This window comes from Ammospiza nelsoni, chromosome 35, assembly GCF_027579445.1.
Source record: "Ammospiza nelsoni isolate bAmmNel1 chromosome 35, bAmmNel1.pri, whole genome shotgun sequence".
Lineage (NCBI taxonomy): Eukaryota > Metazoa > Chordata > Aves > Passeriformes > Passerellidae > Ammospiza > Ammospiza nelsoni.
In genome coordinates, this window is record NC_080667.1 from 629,451 (window position 1) to 657,160 (window position 27,710).

At 43.7% G+C, this 27,710-nt stretch overlaps 1 protein-coding gene across 1 annotated transcript in view; it reads right to left on the minus strand.

Annotated features, from left to right (window-relative positions):
• Positions 1–1,971: 1,971 nt before the first annotated feature.
• LOC132086019 (protein arginine N-methyltransferase 5-like) overlaps positions 1,972–27,710 on the minus strand; it is a 29,807-nt gene continuing 4,068 nt past the window's right edge. Inside the window, exons 3-14 of the mRNA XM_059491481.1 lie at positions 24,704–24,838; positions 22,910–23,013; positions 21,322–21,342; positions 21,215–21,243; positions 20,575–20,738; positions 18,240–18,401; positions 16,371–16,448; positions 15,232–15,290; positions 9,388–9,510; positions 7,939–7,990; positions 6,292–6,350; positions 1,972–2,098 (exon numbers count right to left, since the gene is read on the minus strand). Of these exons, the coding sequence (XP_059347464.1) occupies positions 1,972–2,098; positions 6,292–6,350; positions 7,939–7,990; positions 9,388–9,510; positions 15,232–15,290; positions 16,371–16,448; positions 18,240–18,401; positions 20,575–20,738; positions 21,215–21,243; positions 21,322–21,342; positions 22,910–23,013; positions 24,704–24,838 (1,113 nt within the window). The remainder of the gene's footprint in view (positions 2,099–6,291; positions 6,351–7,938; positions 7,991–9,387; positions 9,511–15,231; positions 15,291–16,370; positions 16,449–18,239; positions 18,402–20,574; positions 20,739–21,214; positions 21,244–21,321; positions 21,343–22,909; positions 23,014–24,703; positions 24,839–27,710) is intronic.

Below are 27,710 nucleotides of genomic sequence, written 5' to 3' on the forward strand. Positions count from 1 at the left end.
AGAAGGTGCTTCTTCGCCTCCGGGAGCCAGAGAGTGCTGCAGCTTCGGAAAGGTGAAGAAGGAAGCTGCACAACACTGGGATTGTGTGCGCAGCTTGCCAACTGATAGAAAACAGTACCTTTTTGTTCTCCTGCGTTTCCCGTTCACTTGAATATTTGATTGGAAGCTGTTTTCGACAACTTTCTAGCTCTTCCTGCAAAACACTCGGCAGACATCCCTTTAACTTCTAGAACATGATGGGAGATGTTTTCTGTGCTGCACGGTGTCTCCGTGCCAGACATAGTGTAAAAGCCTTTTGCTGAGATGCAGACGACAAGAGACGCTAAAGATGAAGGTACGATGCTCTCCGGAGCTGAGCGCCGCTCCCGGGTGTCTTTCTGCAGAAGCCTCGCTAAGGCGAGCACTGTGACCGGTACAATCGTCTTTTCGCCAAGAAGCCGCTTCTTCGCCTCCGGGAGCCGGAGAGAGCGGCAGCATGAGAAAGGTGAAGAAGGAAGCTGTACAACACTGGGATTGTGTGCACAGCTTGCCAACCAATAAAAAAGCCCCACTCCTCCCACTGGCAGTTCAACAGCCTAATTAGTGTCAATCAACCGCAATTAGCTTGTTAATAATCATTTGTGACCTAGCAATCAATCCCCATGGAATTCCCATAGGGGATCATGGGGATATCGGTGATCAATAACCCTCCCAAACCCCCCCAACCAGGCCACTTTCCTGCTCTTAATTAGCATTAATAACTCATTAGTGGCACTCATTAGCCTCAATTAACATTAATTAGCTCATTAATAATCGTTAATAACGCTGCAATCAATCCCCATGGAATTCCCATAGGGGATCATTGCGATATCAGTGGTCAACAACCCTCCCCTCCCCAAACCCCCCCAACCAGGCAACTTTCCCGCTCTTAATTAGCATTAATAACTAATTAGTGGCACTCATTAGCCTCAATTAACATTAATTAGCTCGTTAATAATTGTTAATGACCCCGCAGTCAATCCCCATGGAATTCCCATAGAGGATCATAGGGATATCGGTGATCAATAACCTTCCCCAAACCCCCCAACCAGGCCACTTTCCCCACTCTTAATTAGCCTTAATTGGTTCATTAATAGCCTGAATTACAGTTATTAACATTAATTAGTTCATTATTAGCCTTTAATAAATCTCTCATCAATCAATCGTTAATTCCGATAACGGATCAATAAAATATTGGTGATCAATAACCCTCCCCAAAGCCCCAGCGCACTTTTCCCCTCCCAATTAGCATTAATAATTCATTAATACCACTCCTTAGCCTTGATTAAAATTGATTAGCTCATTAATAATCGTTAATAACCCCCAATCAATCTGAACTAATTCTAATAAGGCATCAATAAAATATGGGTGATCAATAACCCCGATCCCACCCCCGTGACCCTTTTCCACTCCTAATGAGCCCTAATTGCTTCATTAAAACCCCTCATTAGGCTTAATTAGTTAATTGATAGCCCTCACTGCCCTCAATTAGCATTAATTAATTAATCAATAACCCGCCAATCATTCAATCAATCAATCAATCAATAATCAATTCTGACATTGGAGGGATCAAACGCCAGTGACCAATAACCCTTCCCTGCCTCTCCGGCCTCATTAGCGCTAATTAGCGCTCATTAGCTACTTAATTGTCATTAACAACCGTTAATAATCACTGACGGCAAGGATCAGTGGTTATTGATCGATTATCGGTTACTGATTATCGATCGGTTATCGGTGATCAATACGTCACCCGGGGCATTGATCAGTACTGATCGGTTATTGATCAGTTATCGATTATCGATCAGTTATTGATTATTGATCGATTATTGGTTATTGATTATCAATCTGTTATCGTTGATCAATACGTCACCCGGGGCATTGATCAGTACTGATCAGTTATTGATCAGTTATCGATTATCGATCAGTTAGTGGTTATTGATTACCGATCAATACTCACGTGACGACAGCATTGGGGTTTTTCTCGACGGCGTAGAGCCGCACGCGGGTCCCCGCCTGCTGCGCTGCCCTCAGCACGGCCGACACCAGCGGGCCCCGCCCGGCGCCCAGCACCATCAGAACCCTGCAGGAACGGGGCAAAAACACCCAAAATCGAGAAAATTCACCCCAAAAGCGGGGTGGGGACGCAAAAAACAACACCCCGAAAAAATCCCAGCAAAAAGAAACCCCAAAATTAGGAAAATTCACCCCAAAAGCGGGGCAGGGACGCAAAAAAATCCCCCAAAAGAATCCCAGCATAAAAACCCCCAAAAATCTTCAAAATCCACTCCAAAATCCACCCCAAAATCCACCCAAAAATTTCCAAAACCGTCAAAATTCACCCCAAAGCCACCAAATTCACCCCAAAATTCACCCAAAAGCCTCCAAAATCCCCCCAAAAGTCTTCAAAATTCACCCAAAAATCGGGTCAGGGACACAAAAAAACCCAAAAAAATCCCAGCGAAAAGAAACCCCAAATCCCAAAAAATCCACCCCAAAATCCCCCCCAAAAATACCCAAAAATCTTCAAAATCCACCCAAAATTCACCCCAAAATCAACAAAATTCACCCCAAAATCCCCCTAAAAATACCCAAAACCACCAAAATTCACCTAAAAATTCACCCAAAAACCCCCAAAAAATCCAAGCAAAAAAAATAACAACCAAATTCCAAAAATTCACCCCAAGAAATCCCCCGAAATTCAACCCAAATTGATCCCAAAATAGGCAAAATTCACCCCAAAATCGGGTCAGGGACGCAAAACCCCCCCCAAAAAAATCCCAGCAAAAAAAACCCCAAAATTCATCAAAATCCACCCCAAAATCCACCCCCAAAAATCTTCAAAATCCACCCCAAAATCCCCCCCAAAAATACCCAAAACCATCAAAATTCACCCCAAAACCAACTAATTCACCCCAAAATTCACCCAAAAGCCTCCAAAATCCACCCAAAAATTTTCAAAATTCACCCCAAAATCGGGTCAGGGACGCAAAAAAAGCCCAAAAATTCCCAGCAAAAAAAACCCCAAAATTGTGAAAATGCACCCCAAAATCGGGTCAGGGACACAAAAAAAAAAACAAAAAAAATCCCAGCGAAAAGAAACCCCAAATCCCAAAAAATCCACCCCAAAATCCCCCCCAAAAATACCCAAAAATCTTCAAAATCCACCCAAAATCCACCCCAAAATCCCCCTAAAAATACCCAAAACCACCAAAATTCACCCAAAAACCCCCAAAAAATCCAAGCAAAAAAAATAACAACCAAATCCCAAAAATTCACCCCAAGAAATCCCCCGAAATTCAACCCAAATTGATCCCAAAATAGGCAAAATTCACCCCAAAATCGGGTCAGGGACGCAAAACCCCCCCCCAAAAAATCCCAGCAAAAAAAAACCCAAAATTCATCAAAATCCACCCCAAAATCCACCCCCAAAAATCTTCAAAATCCACCCCAAAATCCCCCCCCAAAATACCCAAAACCACCAAAATTCACCTAAAAATTCACCCAAAAACCCCCAAAAAATCCAAGCAAAAAAAATAACAACCAAATCCCAAAAATTCACCCCAAGAAATCCCCTGAAATTCAACCCAAATTGATCCCAAAATTGTCAAAATTCACCCCAAAATCGGGTCAGGAACGCAAAAAACCCCCCCAAAAAATCCCAGCAAAAAAACCCCCAAAATTCATCAAAATCCACCCCAAAATCCCCCCAAAATCCCCAAAACCATCAACATTCACCCCAAAACCACCAATTTCACACCAAAATTCACCCAAAAGCCTCCAAAATCCACCCAAAAATTTTCAAAATTCACCCAAAAATCGGGTCAGGGATGCAAAAAAGCCCAAAAATCCCAGCAAAAAAACACCCAAATGCCAAAAATTCACCCCAAAAATCCCCCCAAAAATCCCCCGAAATTCAACCCAAATTGATCCCAAAATTGGCAAAATTCACCCCAAAATCGGGTCAGGAATGCAAAAAACCCCCCCAAAAAAATCCCAGCAAAAAAACCCCCAAAATTCATCAAAATCCACCCCAAAATCCACCCCCAAAAATCTTCAAAATCTACCCCAAAATCCCCCCAAAATACCCAAAACCATCAAAATTCACCCCAAAACCACCAAATTCACCCCAAAATTCACCCAAAAGCCTCCAAAATCCCCCCAAAAATCTTCAAAATTCACCCCAAAATCGGGTCAGGGACGCAAAAAACCCCAAAAATATCCCAGCAAAAAAACCCCAAAATTCCTCAAAATCCATCCTAAAATCCACCCCCAAAAATGTTCAAAATTCACCCCAAAATCCACCCCAAAAATTCCCTGAAATCTTCTGTGGTGGTTTGACCAGAAAGAAGTAGGAATTCTGGGATGTTCTGGTCAAACCAATGGGTGCTTGGATTTTGATATTGGCACCTGGGGTAGCCAGTGGGTTTTACGACACACCTCCGAGAACACCCTGGGGTTAAAAGCAGAGCTTCGGCCCTGGGAGGCTCTCTTGGGACTTCGAGGGACGGAGGTCAGAGCTCTCCCCTGTTCAGCCGCTGCCGCTGGGCGGGGGAGGGGCAGCCATGCGGTAGGCCTGGGCCTGGACAGAGATGGGAGTGAGGAGGCCTTGGATGATGGAAGGGTGGAGGAAGAGCCCCAAGAGACATCGGACAGCCTTTCCCCCCCGCCCCCCGGAGACAGAGAGAGAGAGAGAGAGAGAGTGCAGCCTGTGTCGTTACCTTGAAATTCAGTAAATATGTGCTGGCAGCAGGCAGCCCAGCTGAGGAGATGGGGGGGGGGGGGGGGTGTGCAGCCAGGAGTCCAGCCGCCTGGAGGAGTTTTTAACCCCTTTTGGACAATGAAAACCCTACAGAACATTAACCCTTCCTAGATGTGTGATAAGAGTGAAGGAGGACGAAGGAAATGAACCAGTGATGGGGGTCTGGACCGGAGAGAGAGAGAGTGAGAGATGTTGAAAGAAGGGAGAAGATGGAGTGGCATTTTATGCTGGACTCTTTTGTGTAGCCATGGACAGAGCTATGTTTCCGTGAGATACAGAGACTGAGTCCAGGGGGAGAAATGTCCCAGTGCCAGAGAAGATTCAGTGTGGGTACCCCTCGGCCCCAGGGGGTATATAAAATATGGGGGGGACGGATGTCCCAAAGGTGAGAAGGTGAGATACTGTGTTTTTCTGGAACTGGACAAAGCATCCTTAAAAAAAGACAACCCTGGAAACAGCCCTGATCCCTGTTCGGTGGTGAGAGCACCGGAACAAGGACGGAAAAGGCCACCACGACACACAGAAGGACTCCCTCTCCTCTTGAGGAGCTGAAAGTCTGAGCAATCTGAAGGGTGGTGTTGGACCTAGAATTGGTGATTTTGGAGGATGTATTGTATTGGGAATTTAGGGGGGAGGAGGAGGAGAGTGTTTTTGTGAGGTTTTCATTTTCCTTGTTGTTTTTTTCTTTTGTGTGTAGTTTAGTAATTGTTTGTGTGTAGCTTAGTTAATAAGATTTTCTTTATGTTAAGTTTGGAGCCTGCTTTGCTTATTCCTGGTCACATCTCACAGCAGACACCGGGGAGAAGGTGTACCCATGAGGCTCTGGCTTTGCCAGGCCCAAACCATAACATCTTCATAATCCACCCCAAAATCACCAAAATTCACCCCAAAATCCCCCCGAAAAATACCCAAACCCTTCAAAATTCACCCCAAAATCCAACACAGGTATTGACCAAAATCCAACCCAAAAATACCAAAAAATGACCCAAAATTCACCCCAATATCGGCTCCAGCACCCCCAAAACCCAAACCTCAAAAATGGGAAAATTCACCCCAAAAATGGAAAATTCACCCCAAAAATGGGAACCACTGGGACAGATTTTGGGGTGAATTTGGGGGATTTTGGGGTGGATTTTTGGATGGATTTTAGGGTGAATTTTAGGGTGAATTTTGGGGTGAATTTTGGGGCATTTTGGGGTGCACTTTGCGGTGAATTTGAGGGATTTTGGGGTGAAATTTGGGGTGAATATTGGGGTGAATTTGCGGGACTTTGGGGTGAATATTGGGGTGAATTTGGGGCGAATGTTGGGGTGAATTTTGGTGATTTCGGGGCGAATGTTGGGGTGAACTTGGGGGATTTTGGGGTGAATTTTGGGGTGAATTTGGGGGATTTTGGGGTGAATTTTGGGGCATGTTAGGGTGAATTTTTGGGTGAATTTGGGGGATTTTGGGGTGAATTTTGGGGGATTTTGGGATGAAATTTGGGGTAAATTTGGGGCATTTTGGGCACTCACTGCACGTTGGTCTCGCCCTCCGCCTCGGGCACTCGGTCCTGCAGGCACTTGAAGATGCCCTGAAATCATGCAAATTTATGCAAATTTATGCAAAGACACACCAATTTATGCAAATCAGGGGCACGGCATCACCCAAACCACCCCCACTGGCCCTAACCCAGACAGTGGGCGTGGCCATGCTAATGAGAGCAGCAGCCACAACCACCATTCAGCCAATTAAAAAAACAAATCTATGCAAATGAGGAGCTCTTTTATGCAAATCGCAGCTACATTATGCAAATTAGGGGTGCTTCGATGCAAATTACGCATATATATAGCTTAAATGGACTCTAAAAGAGGCGTGGCTATGCAAATTAGGACCATTTTAGGCAAATCAGGGACCTTAATGTAAATTAAGATCATACCACAGCAAATAGCGCTGCGGTATGTAACTATAATAATTAATATGCAAATAAGGTCATGAATATGGAAATAAGGACTGTCACGTGCTTGCATTTAATGGTGTTTATGCAAATTAAAGCAGTAATTATGCAAGTCACCTGTTAAATTATGCAAATTAAAAGAAAACCACACAAAAAGCTGACTAAATTATGCAAGTCAACAATTAAATTATGCAAATCACTCACAAATACATGCAAAATAAACACATTATGCAAATCAGCAATTAAGGTATTCAAACCTATAACTAATCAATAATTAACACAAATCAACACCGATTAAATAATGCTAAATACCCCCTAATTTATACAAGTAATTATAATAATTAAAAATTAAAAAAAAATTTAAAAAGCATTAAATATGAATATAAAATAATAATAACAAATTATTTTATTAATATTATAATAATAAATATTCTATTTTTATTTTACCGCAATATCGATTATTGCGCCGCCGATTAATTCAGCATTGGTTAATTTGCATAAATCAGTGATTCATTTATGCAAAATTTTTTTCATAAATCAGTGATTCTGTTATGCAAATTAAGGCTGAGTTGGATCCAAGGAGATGAATGAGAAGGGAGGCGCCCATGCAAATTAGCTGCATTAATATGCAAATGAGGGGAAAAGAGGGCGGAGCAAAGGGGGAAGGAAGGGGTGGGGTATGCAGATGAGATGCAAATGAGGGGGCGGTACCTGTTGGTATTGGCAGTATTTGATTGGATCCTTCTCGAAGACCTCGTAGGTCTGAGCTGTACAACACTGGGATTGTGTGCGCAGCTTGCCAACTAATAAAAAACAGTACCTTACTAATCTCCTGCCTTCTCCATTCACGTGAATATTTGATTGGAAGCATTTTGCACAACTTTCTTTCTCTTTTTGCAAAACACTCGGCAGACCTCCGTGTAACTTCTAGAACACGATGGGAGATGTTTTCTGTGCCGGCACAGTTTCTCGTTGCCAGACATAGTGGAAAAGCTTTTTGCTGAGATGTAGACGAGAAGAGACGCTGAAGACGAAGGTACGATGCTCTCCGGAGCTAAGCGCCGCTCCTGGCCGTCTTTCGGCAGAAGCCTCGCTAAGGCGAGCACTGTGACCGGTACAATCGTCTTTTCGCCAAGAAGCCGCTTCTTCACCTCTGGGAGGCGGAGAGAGCGGCAGCATCAGAAAGGTGAAGAAGGAAGCTGTACAACACTGGGATTGTGTGCACAGCTTGCCAACCAATAAAAAAGCCCCACTCTTCCCACTGGCAGTTCTCCAGCCTAATTAGCGGCAATCAACAGCAATTAGCTCGTTAATAATCGTTAATGACCCGGCAATCAATCCCCATGGAATTCCCATAGGGGATCATTGGGATATCGGTGATCAATAACCCTCCCCAAACCCCCCCAACCAGGCCACTTTCCTGCTCTTAATTAGCATTAATAACTCATTAGTGGCACTCATTAGCCTCAATTAACATTAATTAGCTCGTTAATAATTGTTAATAATGCTGCAATCAATGCCCATGGAATTCCCATAGGGGATCATTGGGATATCGGTGATCAATAACCCTCCCCAAACCCCCCAACCAGGCCACTTTCCCCACTCTTAATTAGCCTTAATTGGTTCATTAATAGCCTGAATTACAGTTATTAACATTAATTAGTTCATTATTAGCCTTTAATAAATCTCTCATCAATCAATCGTTAATTCCGATAACGGATCAATAAAATATTGGTGATCAATAACCCTCCCCAAAGCCCCAGTGCACTTTTCCCCTCCCAATTAGCATTAATAATTCATTAATACCACTCTTTAGCCTCGATTAAAATTGATTAGCTCATTAATAATCGTTAATAACCCCCAATCAATCTGAACTAATTATAATAAGGCATCAATAAAATATGGGTGATCAATAACCCCCATCCCACCCATGTGACCCTTCTCCACTCCTAATGAGCCTTAATTGCTTCATTAAAACCCCTCATTAGGCTTAATTAGTTAATTGATAGCCCTCACTGCCCTCAATTAGCATTAATTAATTAATCAATAACCCGCCAATCATTCAATCAATCAATCAATAATCAATTCTGACATTGGAGGGATCAAACGCCAGTGATCAATAACCCCCCCCTCCCGCCTCTCCGGCCTCATTAGCGCTAATTAGCGCTCATTAGCTCCTTAATTGTCATTAACAACCGTTAATAATCACTGACGGCAAGGATCAGCGGTTATTGATCGATTATCAGTTACTGATTATCGATCGGTTATCGGTGATCAATACGTCACCCAGGGCATTGATCAGTACTGATCGGTTATTGATCAGTTATCGATTATCGATCAGTTATTGATTATTGCTTGATTATCGGTTATTGATTATCAATCGGTTATCAGTGATCAATACGTCACCTGGGGCATTGATCAGTAGTGATCGGTTATTGATCAGTTATCGATTATCGATCAGTTATTGACTATTGATCAGTTATCGGTTATTGATTATCGATCAGTTATCGGTGATCAATACTTCCGTGATGACGGCGTTAGGGTACTTCTCGACGGCGTAGAGCCGCACGCGGGGCATTGATCAGTACTGACCACCTATTGATCCGTTATCGGTTATCGATCAGTTATTGATTATTGATCAGTTATTGGTTCTTGATCGGTGATCAATACTCACGTGACGACGGCGTTGGGGTTCTTCTCGACGGCGTAGAGCCGCACGCGGGTCCCCGCCTGCCGCGCCGCCCTAAGCACGGCCGACACCAACGGGCCCCGCCCAGCGCCCAGCGCCATCACCACTCTGCGGGAACGGGGCAAAACCACCCAAAATTGGGAAAATTCACGCCAAAAGCAGGGCGGGGCCGCAAAAAACAACACCCCGAAAAAGTCCCAGCAAAAAGAAACCCCAAAATTAGGAAAATTCACCCCAAAAGCGGGGCGGGGGACGCAAAAATAAACCCCGAAAAAATCCCAGCAAAAAAACCCCCAAAATTCATCAAAATCCACCCCAAAATCCACCCCAAAAATCTTCAAAATTCACCCCAAAATCCACCCAAAAATCCACAAAAAAACCACCCAAAAATTTCCAAAACCCTCAAAATTCACCACAAAACTACCAAATTCACACCAAAATTCACCAAAAAGCCTCCAAAATCCCCCCAAAAATGTTCAAAATTCACCCTAAAATCGGGTCAGGGACGCAAAAAAAGCCAAAAAAATTCCCAGCATAAAAACCCCCAAAATTGTGAAAATTCACCCCAAAATCGTGTCAGGGACACAAAAAAAAAAAAAAAAACCCCAAAAAATCTCAGCGAAAAGAAACTCCAAATCCCAAAAAATCCACCCCAAAATCCCCCCCAAAAATATCCAAAAATCTTCAAAATCCACACAAAATCCACCCCAAAATCACCAAAATTCACCTCAAAATCCCCCTAAAAATACCCAAAACCACCAAAATTCACCCAAAAACTCCCAAAAAATCCAAACAAAAAAAACCCCAACCAAATCCCAAAAATTCACCCAAGAAATCCCCTGAAATTCAACCCAAATTTATCCCAAAATTGTCAAAATTCACCCCAAAATCGGGTCAGGGATGCAAAAAACACGCAAAAAAAAAATCCCAGCAAAAATCCCCAAAATTCATCAAAATCCACCCCAAAACTCTTCAAAATCCACCCCAAAATCCCCCCCAAAAATACCCAAAACCATCAAAATTCACCCCAAAACCAACTAATTCACCCCAAAATTCACCCAAAAGCCTCCAAAATCCACCCAAAAATATTCAAAATTCACCCCAAAATCGGGTCAGGGACGCAAAAAAAGCCCAAAATTCCCAGCAAAAAAACACCCAAATGCCAAAAATTCACCCCAAAAATCCCCCCAAAAATCCCCCGAAATTCAACCCAAATTGATCCCAAAATTGGCAAAATTCACCCCAAAATCGGGTCAGGAACGCAAAAACCCCCCCCAAAAAATCCCAGCTAAAAACCCCCCAAAATTCATCAAAATCCACCACAAAATCCACCCGAAAAATCTTCAAAATCTACGCCAAAATCCACCCAAAATACCCAAAACCATCAAAATTCACCCCAAAACCACCAAATTCACCCCAAAATTCACCCAAAAGCCTCCAAAATCCCCCCAAAAATCTTCAAAATTCACCCCAAAATCGGGTCAGGGACGCAAAAAACCCCAAAAAAAATCCCAGCAAAAAAACCCCAAAATTCATCAAAATCCACCCCCAAAAATCTTCAAAATTCACCCCAAAATTGGGTCAGGGACGCAAAAACAGCCCAAAAATTCCGAGCAAAAAAACCCCCAAAATTGTGAAAATTTACCCCAAAAATCCCCCAAAAAATCCCCTGAATTTCAACCCAAATTGATCCCAAAATTGGCAAAATTCACCCCAATATCAGGTCAGGGAGGCAAAAAACCCCAAAAAAATCCCAGCAAACAAACCCCAAAATTCACCCCAAAATCCACCCCCAAAAATCTTCAAAATTCACCCCAAAATCCACCCCAAAAATCTTCAAAATCCACCCCAAAATCCACTCCAAAATCCACCCCAAAAATCTTCAAAATCCACCCCAAAAATCTTCAAAATTCACCCAAAATCCACCTCAAAATCCACCCCAAAAATCTTCAAAATTCACCCCAAAATCCACCCAAAATCCACCCTAAAATCCCCCCCAAAATTTCCCAAAAATCTTCAAAATCCAACCCAAAATCCCCCCCAAAATCAACAAAATTCACCCCAAAATCCCCCCAAACATACCCAGAAATCTTCAAAATCCACCCAAAATCCACTCAAAAATTTCCAAAACCAACAAAATTCACCCCAAAACCACCAAATTCACCACAAAATTCACCCAAAAGCCTCCAAAATCCCCCCAAAAATCTTCAAAATTCACCCCAAAATCGGATCAGTAACGCAAAAAACCCCCAAAAAAATCCCAGCAAAAAAACCCCAAAATTCCTCAAAATCCATCCTAAAATCCACCCCCAAAAATGTTCAAAATTCACCCCAAAATCCACCCCAAAAATTCCCTGAAATCTTCATAATCCACCCCCAAATCCACCCCCAAATCCACCCCAAAATCACCAAAATTCACCCCAAAATCCCCCCGAAAAATATCCAAACCCTTCAAAATTCACCCCAAAATCCAACGCAGGTATTGACCAAAATCCAACCCAAAAATACCAAAAAATGACCCAAAATTCACCCAAAATTCACCCCAAAATCGGCTCCAGCACCCCCAAAACCCAAACCTCAAAAATTCACCCCAAAAATAGAAAATTCACCCCAAAAATGGGAACCACTGGGGCAGATTTTGGGGTGAATTTGGGGGATTTTGGGGTGGATTTTTGGATGGATTTTAGGGTGAATTTTGGGGCATTTTGGGGTGAATTTTGGGGTGAATTTGGGGGTTTTTCGACGGAAGGAGACCCGGACATCAATTTGATCATCACAGGCCCCTAAAGTAGCTAACACTCTCTGGTTTGCTGGATTGGTGTTTTGCAAGGCACACTGCTTCAATAGCGCCCCCTTCATGTAGTCTGCAACACCAGCCCAATCTATGGCAGTAGCTGCTCTATCAATAACATTTCCAAATGATTCTTCCCTTCCTTGCTTAATACCCATATAAGCCGGTAACCCTCCTGGCTCTTTAACCATGTCTATTGCAGCACGCACTAACCACATAGACTCTCTAAGTTTATCAGCTCCCGATATCGTCTGTGCCTCTGTACGCAAATACACCCCTAAGCCCATCAGCTCCTCTACTGTCACTCCATGTAATGGGTCTCCCTGGGCTCGTTGTACAGCAACCGACTCATTTACCAACGCTTGCCAATGTGCGTTAAACAATAACTGCTGATGCTGAGTGAATATCAACCGAACTATTCCTCTTAAATCATTAGGACATAAAACCTGAGTATTAAAAAGATAATCTAACATTTGCCTAACAGGTTCACTTTTTACTCCAAACTGACTAACCGTAGAACATAGCTGAGTTAACAGTTTCCAATCTAAGGGAGTATATTCTGCTATATTATGCGTAAGGTTCCCCTGTGCATCATACTGTGGTGTGTATGTGACCGGACATGCAAGACTAGAAGCTATTTCCACCGCTTCACCATCCCCCATTTGCATTACTTCTTTCGCCAAAGCAGCCCAAGCTTCCCTCCTTTGTTTAGCCATCTCCCCCCATGGATCACGGTGTGCCCCTGGGATGGGATCTGGCTCTTTAAGGGTGCTATGCTGCTGGCGCTTCGGTGCAGACACCGAGTTTTCGTACGGGGAAGGCAGTGAAGCAGAGGCTGGCTCGAGCGGGGGAATCAGGGGCCCCCCCGCTGGAGCTGACAGTGAAACCGGAGCCGGCTCGAGCGGAGCCGGCCTGCAGGGGCGAATCGACCCCCCCGCTGGAGCCGGCTCGGGCGGGGGAAAGGGCCCCCCCCCCCCCGCCGAAGCTGTAACCGGAGCCGGCTCGCACGGGGGAAGCGGCGGAGGCAAGGCTGGCGGCGGAGGCGAAGCTGGCTTGCTCCCACCCCCACCATCTGACCCGCCTGAAGCTGGTGGCGGAGCCAAAGCTGGTTTGCTCTTACCCCCACCATCCGACTCGCCCTCCCCCTCTGACAGGAAAGGTGCAGACAGTTCCACTGCGCCTATAGGAAAATCCTCCACACCACTTTGCTGGGGACTCTTATGCATAAGTACCTTAGTTACAGAAGGTGCCAGGGGATCATCCTCACGACCATACCCTATATTCCTCTTATGAGCTTCTGTCGCCCTTTCTGCTGCCTTTCTCTCAGAGACCTGCTGAAGTAACGTGTTATACACCACCCGCCATAACTTCCCGAATTTCTTTGCTGACTTATCATCGTCTAACACTGTATCCCACAATATTTCCCCAAACTTCTTCCACTCTGCTAGCTCATGAACTGTATGAGGATTAGAAAAGATACCCTTAGCATGGCCATAAGCTAATAACCCTGGTAACTCCTTTTTTAAATCTATCCCTTTTATCTCTTGCCACTCTAAATATGGGGCGAATAAATCATATGCCGCTTGCCTATCCATACCTATTAATCAGCGCGCGCTGTTGCAGCTCTCCAGGCTCCGGCGGACACGTATTGGCTTAAGTCACCGTTGTGAACCTTAAGGGTGCTTCAAATTCCGGCACCGTCCCGGCTGCAAGGACCCAAACCCAACTTCCTCGACCATGGCGTAATCCCTTTTTCTTTTAATTCGAGAAAAAGGGCAGAGATTCGGTTATGCCCGCATTCTCCACCATTTGTCGACGGAAGGAGACCCAGACATCCGTTTGATCATCACAGGCCCAATTTTATTGATCAGTACGGCGGGTTAAATACAGTTCATAATGAGCTTCATACATATTGCAAAAATTGAGCTCAGGATTGGTCAGTTACATATCAGCACCTACGCCTACTTCTGCATTCCTATGGTTCTACTTTTGATACTTTTCACATATTCTCAGGATATATTCAGGACTAATCTCTACTCCCTTTCCTCATGTTGCAGCAAGGTCACTGCTGACCTTTCCTTTTAGCTTGCTGACTGCTGGCTTTTCTCCTTCAGCTTAACCAGCGGCATTATTTCAGCGTGGCCTTTCTCAGCTAACCAATTATTAATAATACTCTCCACATTCAATCACTTAACACCTCTTTGCATTCTCCTCCTGAGGAATTAGATCTTTTTGGAAGTTCAAACGCCAGTATATCTAACACTACAGCTAGCGGATGGTTTAGCTTCAAATTTTCGGCTGCTCAGAATTTAAACCAACCTAAAGAAACATGGGCCACACTAGATTCATCCCTGAATGTGAGTGAATTCTCTCCACAGCATTACAGTCAATGTAACGGCACAAATATCACGGCACCAATGAAATTACCCACAGGAATATTTTTGATTTGTGGAGACAGGGCGTGGAATGGTATACCAGCTAAACCACAGGGTGGACCCTGTTTTTTGGGAAAATTGTCACTGTTTCACCCTAATGTGTCCTTGCTAATGCAGCTGAGTCAAAATTCAAACAGGAAAAAACGTAGCATACATGACTTAGACTGCAGCCAGATAGGAGATCCACAGTTTTGGGGTACATTCAAACAGGGGTTTGGGGTGAATTTTGGGGCATTTTAGGGTGAATTTTGGGGTGAATTTTGGGGTGAATTTGGGGTGAATTTTGGGGTGAATTTGCGCGATTTTGGGGTGAATTTTGGGGTGAATTTTGGGGCATTTTGTGGTGAATTTTGGGGCATTTGAGGGTGAATTTTGGGGTGAATTTTGGTGATTTTGGGGCGAATGTTGGGGTGAATTTGGGGGATTTTGGGGTGAATTTTGGAGCATGTTAGGGTGAATTTTGGGCTGAATTTGGGGGATTTTGGGGTGAATTTTGGGGCATGTTAGGGTGAATTTTTGGGTGAATTTGGGGGATTTTGGGGTGAATTTTGGGGGATTTTGGGATGAAATTTGGGGTAAATTTGGGGCATTTTGGGCACTCACTGCACGTTGGTCTCGCCCTCCGCCTCGGGCACTCGGTCCTGCAGGCACTTGAAGATGCCCTGAAATCATGTAAATTTATGCAAATTTATGCAAAGACACACCAATTTATGCAAATCAGGGGCACGGCATCACACAAACCACCCCCACCGGCCCTAACCCAGACAGTGGGCGTGGCCATGCCAATGAGAGCAGCGGCCACACCCACCAAAGCCTCATTCAGCCAATTAAAAAAATGAATCTATGCAAATGAGGAGCTCCGTTATGCAAATCGCAGCTACATTATGCAAATTAGGGGTGCTTCGATGCAAATTACGCATATATATAGCTTAAATGGACTCTAAAAGAGGTGTGGCTATGCAAATTAGGACCATTTTAGGCAAATCAGGGACTTTAATGTAAATGAAGATCATACCACAGCAAATAGCGCTGCGGTATGTAACTATAATAATTAATATGCAAATAAGGTCATGAATATGGAAATAAGGACTGTCACGTGCTTGCATTTAATGGTGTTTATGCAAATTAAAGCAGTAATTATGCAAGTAATCTGTTAAATTATGCAAATTAAAAGAAAACCACACAAAAAGCTGACTAAATTATGCAAATCACCAATTAAATTATGCAAATCACTCACAAATACATGCAAAATAAACACATTATGCAAATCAGCAATTAAGGTATTCAAATCTATAACTAATCAATAATTAACACAATCAACACCGATCAAATAATGCTAATTACCCCCTAATTTATACAAGTAATTATAATAATAAAAATTTTAAAAATTTAAAAAAGCAATAAATATAAATATAAAATAATAATAACAAATTATTTTATTAATAATATAATAATAAATATTCTATTTCTTATTTTACCGCAATATCGATTATTGCGCCGCCGATTAATTCAGCATTGGTTAATTTGTATAAATCAGTGATTCATTTATGCAAAATTTTTTTCATATCACGGTGATTCATTTATGCAAATTAAGGCTGAGTTGGATCCAAGGCGATGAATGAGAAGGGAGGCGCCCATGCAAATTAGCCGCATGAATATGCAAATGAGGGGAAAAGAGGGCGGAGCGAAGGGGGGAGGAAGGGGTGGGGTATGCAGATGAGATGCAAATGAGGGGGCGGTACCTGCTGGTATTGGCAGTATTTGATTTGATCCTTCTCGAAGACCTCGTAGGTCTGAGACTCCAGGTTGTCCATCAGGGGCTGCCGAGACCCAAAATCCGCGGAATTCACCCCAAAATTCACCCCAGAAATGGGCAAAAAGTCACCCAGAATTCACCAAAAAATTCCCAAAAATTCACCCCAAAAACTACCCTAAAAATGGAGAAATTCGCCCAAAATTTCACCCAAAATTCCACCCAAAATTTCCCCAAAATTCCCCCAAAAATCGACACCAAAATTTCCCAAACTGTCCCCAAAATTCCTCCAAAAATTGACACAAAAATTTCTCAAATTTCCCCCGAAATTCCCCCCAAAATTCCTGCCAATATTTCCCCAAAAATTGACACAAAAATTTCCCTAATTTCCCCCAAAATTCCCCCCAAGATTTCCCCAAAATTGACACCAAAATTTCCTAAATTTTCCCCAAAATTCCCAAAAACTTTCCCCAAAAATTGCTCAAAAAAATCCCAAAATTCTTCCAAAGTTCTGGAGGGACTGGGCGGGACTAGTTTATACTGGTTTATACTGGTTTGTACTGGGAGGGACTGGGATCAAACTGGGATGTACTGGGAGGGACTGGTTTATACTGGTTTGTACTGGGAGGGGACTGGTTTATACTGGTTTGTACTGGGAGGGACTGGTTTATACTGGTTTGTACTGGGAGGTTACTGGGATGGACTGGGATGAACTGGGATCAAACTGGGATCAAACTGGGATGGACTGGGATGAACTGGGATCAAACTGGGATGAACTGGGATGGACTGGGATGAACTGGGATCAAACTGGGATGAACTGGGATGGACTGGGATGAACTGGGATCAAACTGGGGTGAACTGGGATGGACTGGGATGAACTGGGATGGACTGGGATCAAACTGGGATGGACTGGGATGAACTGGGATGGACTGGGAGTTACTGGTTTGGGGTTTTTGGTTACTGGGAGTTACTGGTTTGGGGTCAGGGCTTACTGGGGGGTTACTGGTTTGAACTGGGACGGGTTTTGGGGTTACTGGGAGTTACTGGGAGTTACTGGTTTGGGGTTTTGGGGTTACTGGGATGGACTGGGATGGACTGGGAGGTTACTGGGATGAACTGGGATGAACTGGGATGGACTGGGATGGACTGGGATGGGTTTTGGGGTCACTGGTTTGAGGTTTTCCCTTACTGGGTTGGGGTTTTTTGTAACTGGGAGTTACTGGTTTGGGGTCAGGGCTTACTGGGCTGTACTGGGATGGACTGGGAGGGACTGGGATCAAACTGGGATGGACTGGGATGAACTGGGATGGACTGGGAGTTACTGGTTTGGGGTTTTTGGTTACTGGGAGTTACTGGTTTGGGGTCAGGGCTTACTGGGGGGTTACTGGTTTGAACTGGGACGGGTTTTGGGGTTACTGGGAGTTACTGGGAGTTACTGGTTTGGGGTTTTTGGTTACTGGTTTGAACTGGGATGGACTGGGATGGACTGGGACGGGTTTTGGGGTTACTGGGAGTTACTGGTTTGGGGTCAGGGGTTCCCAGTGGGTTACTGGTTTGAACTGGGCTGTACTGGGATGAACTGGGATGGACTGGGATGAACTGGGATGGGTTTTGGGGTCACTGGTTTGAGGTTTTCCCTTACTGGTTTGGGGTTTTTTGTAACTGGGGGGTTACTGGGATGAACTGGGGGGTTACTGGGATGAACTGGTCCATACTGGTCTCACCTGGAGCGGGCTCTGCAGGTAATCCTGGGTACTGGGAGTTACTGGTTTGGGGTTTTTGGTTACTGGGGAGTTACTGGGCTGCACTGGGGGGTTACTGGGATGAACTGGGATGAACTGGTCCATACTGGTCTCACCTGCAGCGGGCTCTGCAGGTAATCCTCGTAGCCCCTGGCATAGAGCTCGTAGGCCGAGGGCGGCGGCCGGTGCTGGCCCAGGTGCTCCAGGTACTGCAGGTACGCGGCCAGGGGGTGCCCGCCGTGCCAGGGGCTGCCCTGCACCACGATCTGCACGTCCAGCTGCGGGGGAAACCAGTACAAACCAGTACAGACCAGTACAAACCAGTACAGACCAGTACAAACCAGTATGGGCACAAACAACAGAAAAAAACCCCAAAAAAATCCCCCAAAAATCCCAGTTTTTCACCATTTTTTGCCCATTTTTTGCCACTTTAAAGCCCCAAATCCACTCCCAGCTCATCCCAATCCCAGTACAAACCAGTACAAACCAGTACGGACCAATATGCTTACAAAAAGCAGAATAAACCCCGAAAAAATCCCCAAAAAATCCCAGTTTTTCACCATTTTTTGCCCATTTTTTGCCATTTTAAAGCCCCAAATCCGCTCCCAGCTCATCCCAATCCCAGTATAAATCAGTATAGACCAGTATAAACCAGTATGGTTACAAAAAAGAGAAAAAACCCCAAAAAGTCCCCCCAAAATCCCATTTTTGGCAATTTTTCGCCATTTTAAAGCCCAAAATCCGCTCCCAGTTCATCCCAATCGCAGTACAAACCAGTATAAAACCAGTATGGAGCAAAATATCCCAAAAAAACCCCCGAAAAAATCCCGAAAAAATCCCATTTTTTTTCCCACCATTTTCCAGTCATTTTTTCACCGTTTTATCCCCATTTTTGGTCATTTTTTCATCATTTTTTCACAGTTTTTTCTCCATTTTTCCCCATTTTTTGGTCACTTTTTCACCATTTTCCCCCCAATTTTTTGGTCACTTTTCACCATTTTCCCCCCATTTTTTGGTCACTTTTTCACCATTTTACCCCCATTTTTTGGTCATTCTTTTCACCATTTTTCCCCCGGTTTTGGTCATTTTTTTCACCATTTTTTCCCCGGTTTTGGTCATTTTTTTCACCATTTTCCCCCCATTTTTGGGCATTTTTTTCACCATTCCCCCCCCCCATTTTTGGTCATTTCTTTCACCTTTTTTTCCCCCGTTTTTGGTCTTTTTTTTTACCATTTTCCCCCCATTTTTGGTCATTTTTTCCCTATTTCCCCCCATTTTTTCCCATTCCCCCCCCCCCATTTTTTGGTCATTTTTTCATCGTCTTTTCCCCTTTATTTTGGTCATTTTTTCCCCCCCATTTTTTGGTCATTTTTTCACCCTTTTTTCCCCATTTTTTTGGTCATTTTTTTCCCCCCATTTTTTGGTCATTTTTTCACCGTTTTTACCCATTTTTTGGTCTTCCCCCCCCCCCCCCCCCCCCCCCCATTTTGTGGTCATTTTTTCACCGTTTTTTTCCCCTTTTTTTGGTCATTTTTCCCCCCTTTTTTTTGGTCATTTTTTCATCATTTTTTCACAGTTTTTTCTCCATTTTTCCCCATTTTTTGGTCACTTTTTCACCATTTTCCCCCCAATTTTTTGGTCACTTTTCACCATTTTCCCCCCATTTTTTGGTCACTTTTTCACCATTTTACCCCCATTTTTTGGTCATTCTTTTCACCATTTTTCCCCCGGTTTTGGTCATTTTTTTCACCATTTTTTCCCCGGTTTTGGTCATTTTTTTCACCATTTTCCCCCCATTTTTGGGCATTTTTTTCACCATTCCCCCCCCCCATTTTTGGTCATTTCTTTCACCTTTTTTCCCCCGTTTTTGGTCTTTTTTTTTTACCATTTTCCCCCCATTTTTGGTCATTTTTTCCCTATTTCCCCCCATTTTTTCCCATCCCCCCCCCCCCCCCCCCATTTTTTGGTCATTTTTTCATCGTCTTTTCCCCTTTATTTTGGTCATTTTTTCCCCCCCATTTTTTGGTCATTTTTTCACCCTTTTTTCCCCATTTTTTTGGTCATTTTTTTCCCCCCATTTTTTGGTCATTTTTTCACCGTTTTTACCCATTTTTTGGTCTTCCCCCCCCCCCCCCCTCCCCCCCCCCATTTTGTGGTCATTTTTTCACCGTTTTTTTCCCCTTTTTTTGGTCATTTTTCCCCCCTTTTTTTTGGTCATTTTTTCCCCCATTTTTTCGCTCATTTCTTTGCCATTTTTCCCCCATTTTTTCCCCACATTTCCCCCATTTTTAACCCTTCAAGTCCCATTTTTCTGGGTCATTTCCTCACTGTTTCTCCCCGTTTTTTCACCGTTTTTCGCTGTTTCTTCGCCCTTTTCCCCCATTTCCCGCCCTCCCGGTCCCTCCCAGTACAAACCAGTACAAACCAGTACAAACCAGTACAAACCAGTACCTTGAGCAGCTGTCCCAGCAGGCGCTGGTGGCCCCGGCCCAGCACTGGGAACCCTTTCTTGTTGGTGAGGAAGAGGCAGGTGGGGAGGAAGGCCGCGCGCACAAGTTCGCCCAGCCAGCGCGCCAGGGCCTCGGGGGACGGCAGGTCCGGCCCGATCTCCAGCGCTGGAAACCAGTACAGACCAGTACAGACCAGTATGGACCAGTACAGACCAGTACAGACCAGTATGGACCAATAACGATAAAAAAAAACCCAAAAAAATCCCATTTCCCCACCAATTTTTTGCCCATTTTTCATGATTTTAAAGCCCCAAATCTGCTCCCAGCTCATCCCAATCCCAGTATGGACCAGTACAAACCAGTATGGGCCAGTACGAACCAAAAAAGCAGAAAAAAACCCAAAAAGAATCCCATTTTACACTCATTTTTAGCCATTTTAGAGCCCCAAATCCACTCCCAGTTCATCCCAATCCCAGTATAAACCAGTACAAACCAGTACAAACCAGTACAAATTGGTACAAACCAGTACAAACCAGTATGGACAAGTACAACCCCCCTAGGTGAAGCCACACCCATTCTGGTTTAAGCCCCACCCCACTCCTGTAGGCCCCGCCCATTTCCCGGTTAGCCCCGCCCCTTACCCAGCGCCACCCATTTGTTGTAGTGCATGCTAAGCCCCGCCCATCTGGGCCAAGCCCCCGCCCCTTTTTGCCAAGCCCCGCCCCTTACCCAGTGCCACCCGTCAAGCAGGGTGCGGAAGTTGTGCCACCTGTGGGGAACGGCCCACAACAGCCCCAATTCACCCCAAATTCACCCCAAAATTCTCCCCAAAATTAACCCCAAAATGCCCCAAATTCACCCCAAAATTAACCCCAAAACAGCCAAAATTCACCCCAAAATCCATCCAAAAATATCCAGAATTCACCCCAAAATTCACCTCAAAACAGCCAAAATTCACCCCAAAATTCACCCCAAAATAGCCAAAATTCACCCCCAAAATCCACCCCAAATTCACCAAAATTCACCCCAAAATCCACCTGAAATTCACCCCAAAATTCACCCCAAAACAGCCCAAATTCACCCCAAAATTCACCCCAAAATCCATCCAAAAATATCCAGAATTCACCCCAAAAATCCACCCCAAATTCACCAAAATTCACCCTAAAATTCACCCCAAAATTCACCCCAAATTCACCCCAAAATTCACCCCAAAACAGCCCCAATTCACCCAAAATTCACCCCAAAACAGCCCAAATTCACACGAAACTCACCCCAAAATTCACCCCAAAACAGCCAAAATACACCCCCAAATTCACCCCAAAATAGCCAAAATTCACCCCAAAATCCACCTGAAATTCACCCCAAAATTAACCCTAAAATAGCCCAACTTCACCCCAAAATTCACCTCAAAATCCACCCAAAAATATCCGGAATTCGCCCCAAAATTCACCCCAAAATTCACCCCAAAACAGCCAAAATTCACCCCAAAAATCCACCCCAAATTCATCAAAATTCACCCCAAAATCCACCTCAAATTCACCCCAAAATTCACCCCAAAATACCCAAAATTCACACCAAATTTCACCTCAAAACAGCCCAAATTCGCCCCAAAATTCACCCCAAATTCACCCCAAAATCCCCTGATTTCCCCCCCAAATTCCCTTTTTTCCCCCCAAATCCCCATTTTTATTCAAAATCCCCATTTTTATCCCCAAAATCCCAAGTTTTTTTCCAAAACGCCCTTTTGGTTTTTTCCCTCTACATTCCCAAATTTTCTCCAAATTTTCCTTTTCCTCTCCCCAAAAACTCCCAACTTTTCCCCAAAATTTCCATTTACCCCCCAAATTTCCCCTTTTTTTCCCCCCAAACCCCCAAATCCCTCCCCCAAATTCCCATTTTGCCCAAAATTTCTCATTTTTTCCCCAAAATTTCCCGTTTTTTCTCCCCAAAAATCCCCAAATTTTTCCCCGATTTTCAGTTTTTTCCCCCCAAAACTCCTGTTTTTCCCCCAAATTTCCACTTCTTCTCCCCAAATCCCCAAATCCCGGCCCCAAATTCCCATTTTGCCCAAAATTTCTAATTTTTTCCCCAAAATTTCCCCTTTTTTTTCCCCAAAATTTCCCATTTTTTCTCCCCAAAAATGCCCAAATTTCTCCCCGACTTCCACTTTTTTTCCCCCCAAAACTCCCATTTTTACCCCAAATTTCCACTTTTTTTCCCCCCAAACCCCCGAATCCCGGCCCCAAATTCCCGTTTTGCCCAAAATTTCTCATTTTTCCCCAAAATTTCCCCGTTTTTTGCCCAAATTCGCCGTTTTTTGCCCCGTTCCCCCTCACCACTCCCACGTGTTCTCCTCGTCGCCGCCGGTGGGCGGGGCCTCGTTGGCGATGACGTCATCGCGGCCGTCCTCCGGCGGGACCAGCGGGACCTGGACCCAGAACTGCCAAGAAAAACCAGTTTAAACCAGTTTAAACCAGTACAAACCAGTATAAACCAGTACAAACCCGTAAGGACCAGTAAAAGCAGAAAAAAACCCACCAAAAATCCCATTTTTTCACCATTTTGTGCCCATTTTTGAGCCCCAAATCCACTCCCAGTTCATCCCAATCCCAGTATGGACCAGTACAAACCAGTACAAACCAGTAAGGACCAGTACAAACCAGTATAAACCAGTACAAACCAGTAAGGACCAGTAAAAGCAGGAAAAAAACCCCAAAATATCCCATTTTTGCCCATTTTTTGCCCATTTTTCGCCATTCTAGAGTCCCAAATCCACTCCCAGTTCATCCCAATCCCAGTGTAAACCAGTACAAACCAGTAAGGACCAGTAAAAGCAGAAAAAAAACCACCAAAAATCCCATTTTTTCACTCTTTATTGCCCATTTTTTGCCCATTTTGCACCACTTTAAAGCCCCCAAATCCACTCCCAGTTCATCCCAGTTCATCCCAGTAGAAACCAGTCCAACCCAGTAACCCCAAATCCCATTTTAACCCTTTCCCCCGCATTTTCCACCCTATTTTCCCCATTTTTCACCAATTTTCACCCAATTTTCACCATTTTTTCCCCATTTTCCCTCTCCCAGTCCCTCCCAGTACAAACCAGTCCAACCCAGTAACCCCATTTCCCATTTCCCCCATTTTTAACCCTTTCCCCCCTATTTTTAATCCCATTTTCCCCATTTTCCACCGATTTTTACCCAGTTTTCACCGTTTTTCCCCGTTTTTTCCCCATTTTCCCCCTCCCAGTCCCTCCCAGTACAAACCAGTAACCCCATTTCCCATTTCCCCAATTTTTCCCATTTTTAACCCTGTTTTCCCCATTTCCCGCCACACTTTCCCCATTTTCTGCCATATTTTCCCATTTTTTTCACAAATTTTCACCCAATTTTCACCATTTTTTCCCATTTTTCCCATTTTTTCCCCATTTTTCCTCTCCCAGTCCCTCCCAGTACAAACCAGTCCAACCCAGTAACCCCATTTCCCATTTCCCCCATTTTTAACCCTTTCTCCCCCATTTTCCACCATATTTTCCCCATTTTTTCACTGATTTTCGCCGTTTTTTCACCGTTTTTCCCCATTTTCTTACCTTCCCAGTACAAACCAGTCCAAACCAGTAACCCCATTTCCCATTTCCCATTTCCCACATTTTTAACCCTGTTTTCCCCATTTCCCACCACACTTTCCCCATTTTTTGCCATATTTTCCCATTTTTTTCACCGATTTTCACCCAATTTTCACCGTTTTTTCCCATTTTTCCCCCATTTTCCCCCTCCCAGTCCCTCCCAGTACAAACCAGTAACCCCATTTCCCATTTTCCCCATTTTTAACCCTATTTCCCACCACACTTTCCCCATTTTTTGCCATATTTCCCCATTTTTTCACCCAATTTTCACCATTTTTCCCCATTTTTCCCCCATTTTCCCCCTCCCAGTCCCTCCCAGTATAAACCAGTATAAACCAGTACAAACCAGTGACCCCATTTCCCATTTCCCCCATTTTTAACCCTTTCCCCCCCATTTTCTACCATATTTTCCCCATTTTTTCACCGATTTTCACCGTTTTTTCACCGGTTTTCCCCATTTTTTCCCCGTTTCCTCACCCTCCCAGTCCAAACCAGTATGGCCAGTTACCTGTGTGGCGTGGTGGCCGCTGTGCAGGTGGGCACTGAGCCCCTGGGCCAGGTTGGGGATGTGGCTGCCCCTGAGCGGCACCAGGTGAGTGGCCAGGCCCAGGTAAGCGCCGAAATCCAACTCCTGCCGCAGGGCCTGGCCCCCAAAAACGCCAAAATTACACCCAAAACCCAGAATTTATCAAATTCACAACGTTCATTAAACACCCCGCAAAATTTCCTCAAAATTTCCCCCAAAAATCTGGGGAAAATTCAAAAAATTCCCCAAAAAATTCCCCAAAATTCTCTCAAAATCTCACCCAAAAATAATAAAAAAAAAAACCTAAAAAATTCCTAAAATAATTCCCGAAAAAAATCCCAAAAAAATCCCCAAAAATTCCCAAAAAATTCCAACAAATTCAACCCAAAACCCAGAATTTATAAAATTCACAACGTTCATAAAAGAATCCCGCAAAATTTCCTCATAATTCCCCCCGAAAAATCTGGTAATTCCTCAAAAATTCCCCACTCTCCTCCCCTTTCCAATCCCATGAACATTTGTTTGGAAGCTATTTTGGACAACTTTTTTTCTCTTCTTGCAAAACACTCGGCAGACCTCCCTGCAACTTCTAGAGCACGATGAGAAATATTTTATGTGCCAGCACAGTTTCTCCTTGCCAGACAGTGGAAAAGCTTTTGCTAAGTTGTAGACGAGAAGAGATGCTAAAGACGAAACTATAATGCTCTCCGGAGGTAAGCGCCGTTCCTGGGCGCCTTTCATGGAAGCCACGCTGCGGAGAGCACTGTGACCGGTACAATTGTCTTGGCGCGAAGAAGGCGCTTCTTTGCCTCCGGGAGCCGGAGAGAGCGGCAGCTTTGGAAAGGTGAAGAAGGAAGCTGCACAACACTGGGATTATGTGCACATCTTGCCATGTGATAGAGAACAGTATTTTACCTTTCTACTGCCTTTTCCAATCTGCTTTAGAAGGAAATAAATTTAAACCTGATCTCCGCACAGAGTGTCACTAATTTCTGTTAATTTATAATACAAAATACATTTAGGAAATGTTGGAAGTTAGTATTTTGGGAAAGAAATTGCAGTTCCACAGAACATTCCATTTAACAGAGGTTCTTGGAATGATTTATTTTGTACCTGCTGTCACTGCAATCAGTTGGTGTTTCGGCCTTGAAATGTGCACTTGCCCTTCTATAAAGCACTGTTTCATTTGCCTTTCAGTGGTATGAGTCTTGATAAATTGGAGAAGAGCCCAAGAGAAATTTATCATCCTGAGCTACAAAAGGTCAGAAGTTACTTTTTTTGGTTTGGTTCTTTTTCTTTATAATTTTCTGGAAATAAAAGTAATTAAGTATAGATACTACCGGGTTTTTTTCTTCCAGTAGCAAATGATAATAACAGTAGCAGTAGTAATAATAATAATAGAAATGTAATACTACTTAAACTGTCTTTACCCATTGAATTGGCCATTTCAAATCAAAACTTCTAAACACAAATCAAACCATCATCCTTATAGAATCTCTAGTAGGAGTGGACTACAGATCCTGGTTTTGTTGACAGGATTTATTGGTTCTGGAAGAACAAGAGGGAAGTACAAGCCTAACTACTCCTAGCTCACAGACCCATCCAGTGAATACAGCTTTGTATTTTGATGGGCTTATGATGACTTTGAAATCAATTGCTCATTGCAGAAAAAAATTAATGTTTTTTTTTATGTGACAGCAGAAATAACTTTAGGCACCAACTTAATAATAACAGATTACCAATTTAAGTTCATAATTTTATGCTATACTATCAAAGTTTAAAGGTAAATTTTTACATATTTGGAGATGGTATAAAGCGTCTGTTCCAATGTGTAGGATGTATGCAAAGATACGTACATACCTGGAAGTCCTTAGAGGAAACAAAATTTTACATCTGTTGTTTGACTGTTTATCATATTATATTTGGTTTTATTTCCCAGGGATCGGTGAATTTTAACTTTGGAGTCCTCTATGCTAAGGATGGTCAACTTACAGATGTTCAGTAATGGTGAGTTTTTCACATTCTCCTTAATTGCTTTGTTCATCTGCATTAAAAAAAAAGAAGAGTAAAAAAAAAAAAATGTTTATTATTTTTTACCCTGTTATACCTGTTTCGTCAGTATTTGCTGGAGCTCTGCTTACCGAAGCTCTGGGTTCCTTCTGTCCCACTGGGAGTTGCCCAGTTTGGTTGCATCTGGTGAAATTCACCCTGAGACCTTACAGAAGTAGCTCAAACTACGTGAGAGCTATTTGCAGTTCTCTCCACACACCTGGAGAATGGGTGACGTTTCTGAGGATCCGGCAAGTGTACTTCTATCAAAACTCAGTGTGTGAAATTTCTGGGGAAAACCTTTCTGTGTCCTGAAGGGTTCAAACTCTGGTGAGGATCCACTTATCAGTTGCTCACCTGGATGGCTCCAGCTCTTAAAGTTAACACTTGTACTCTTGCCCTGTAGTTTATATCTATTGTATTTTTGTTATTTTGCAAGATTTTACAGCTTTGCAAAATATTGTGCATTTCACTCTGGAACCTCTCAGATGGTTCTTTGGTGCAGCAACACCTCATGGGACACTTGGCTGCTGTTCTGAAGGGATTGGTCTCTAGAATTATAAATCCAGGAGAGTTTGTAAGTCTTCTGTCCCCAGGGAGGTATCATGCTTTGTTTACTTTTGTTCTGTTTGTTAGGTGCTGCTTCTCATTGGAAGTATGAATTTCAAACTACCCTGTTCTTTTTTTAACTGTTTTCCCGGTTCTCTCCGTACAGCAGGGAAAGACTCTCGTATCCTTGTCGTCGGGCTCGGTACTGTCCAAGAAGATGCAGAGACTAAAAAAATCATAAGAAGCAAAATATGACTGCAGAGAAAACAAGCTGGAGAGAACAAAAGGTGATATTGTTATCCTTACCCTGTATTAGAAACATCCGCTGTGCTTTGATGCTGGCAGCTGCCAGGGGCTTGTTAGCTCTTTGTAGGCAGGTGTAGGTGTTCAC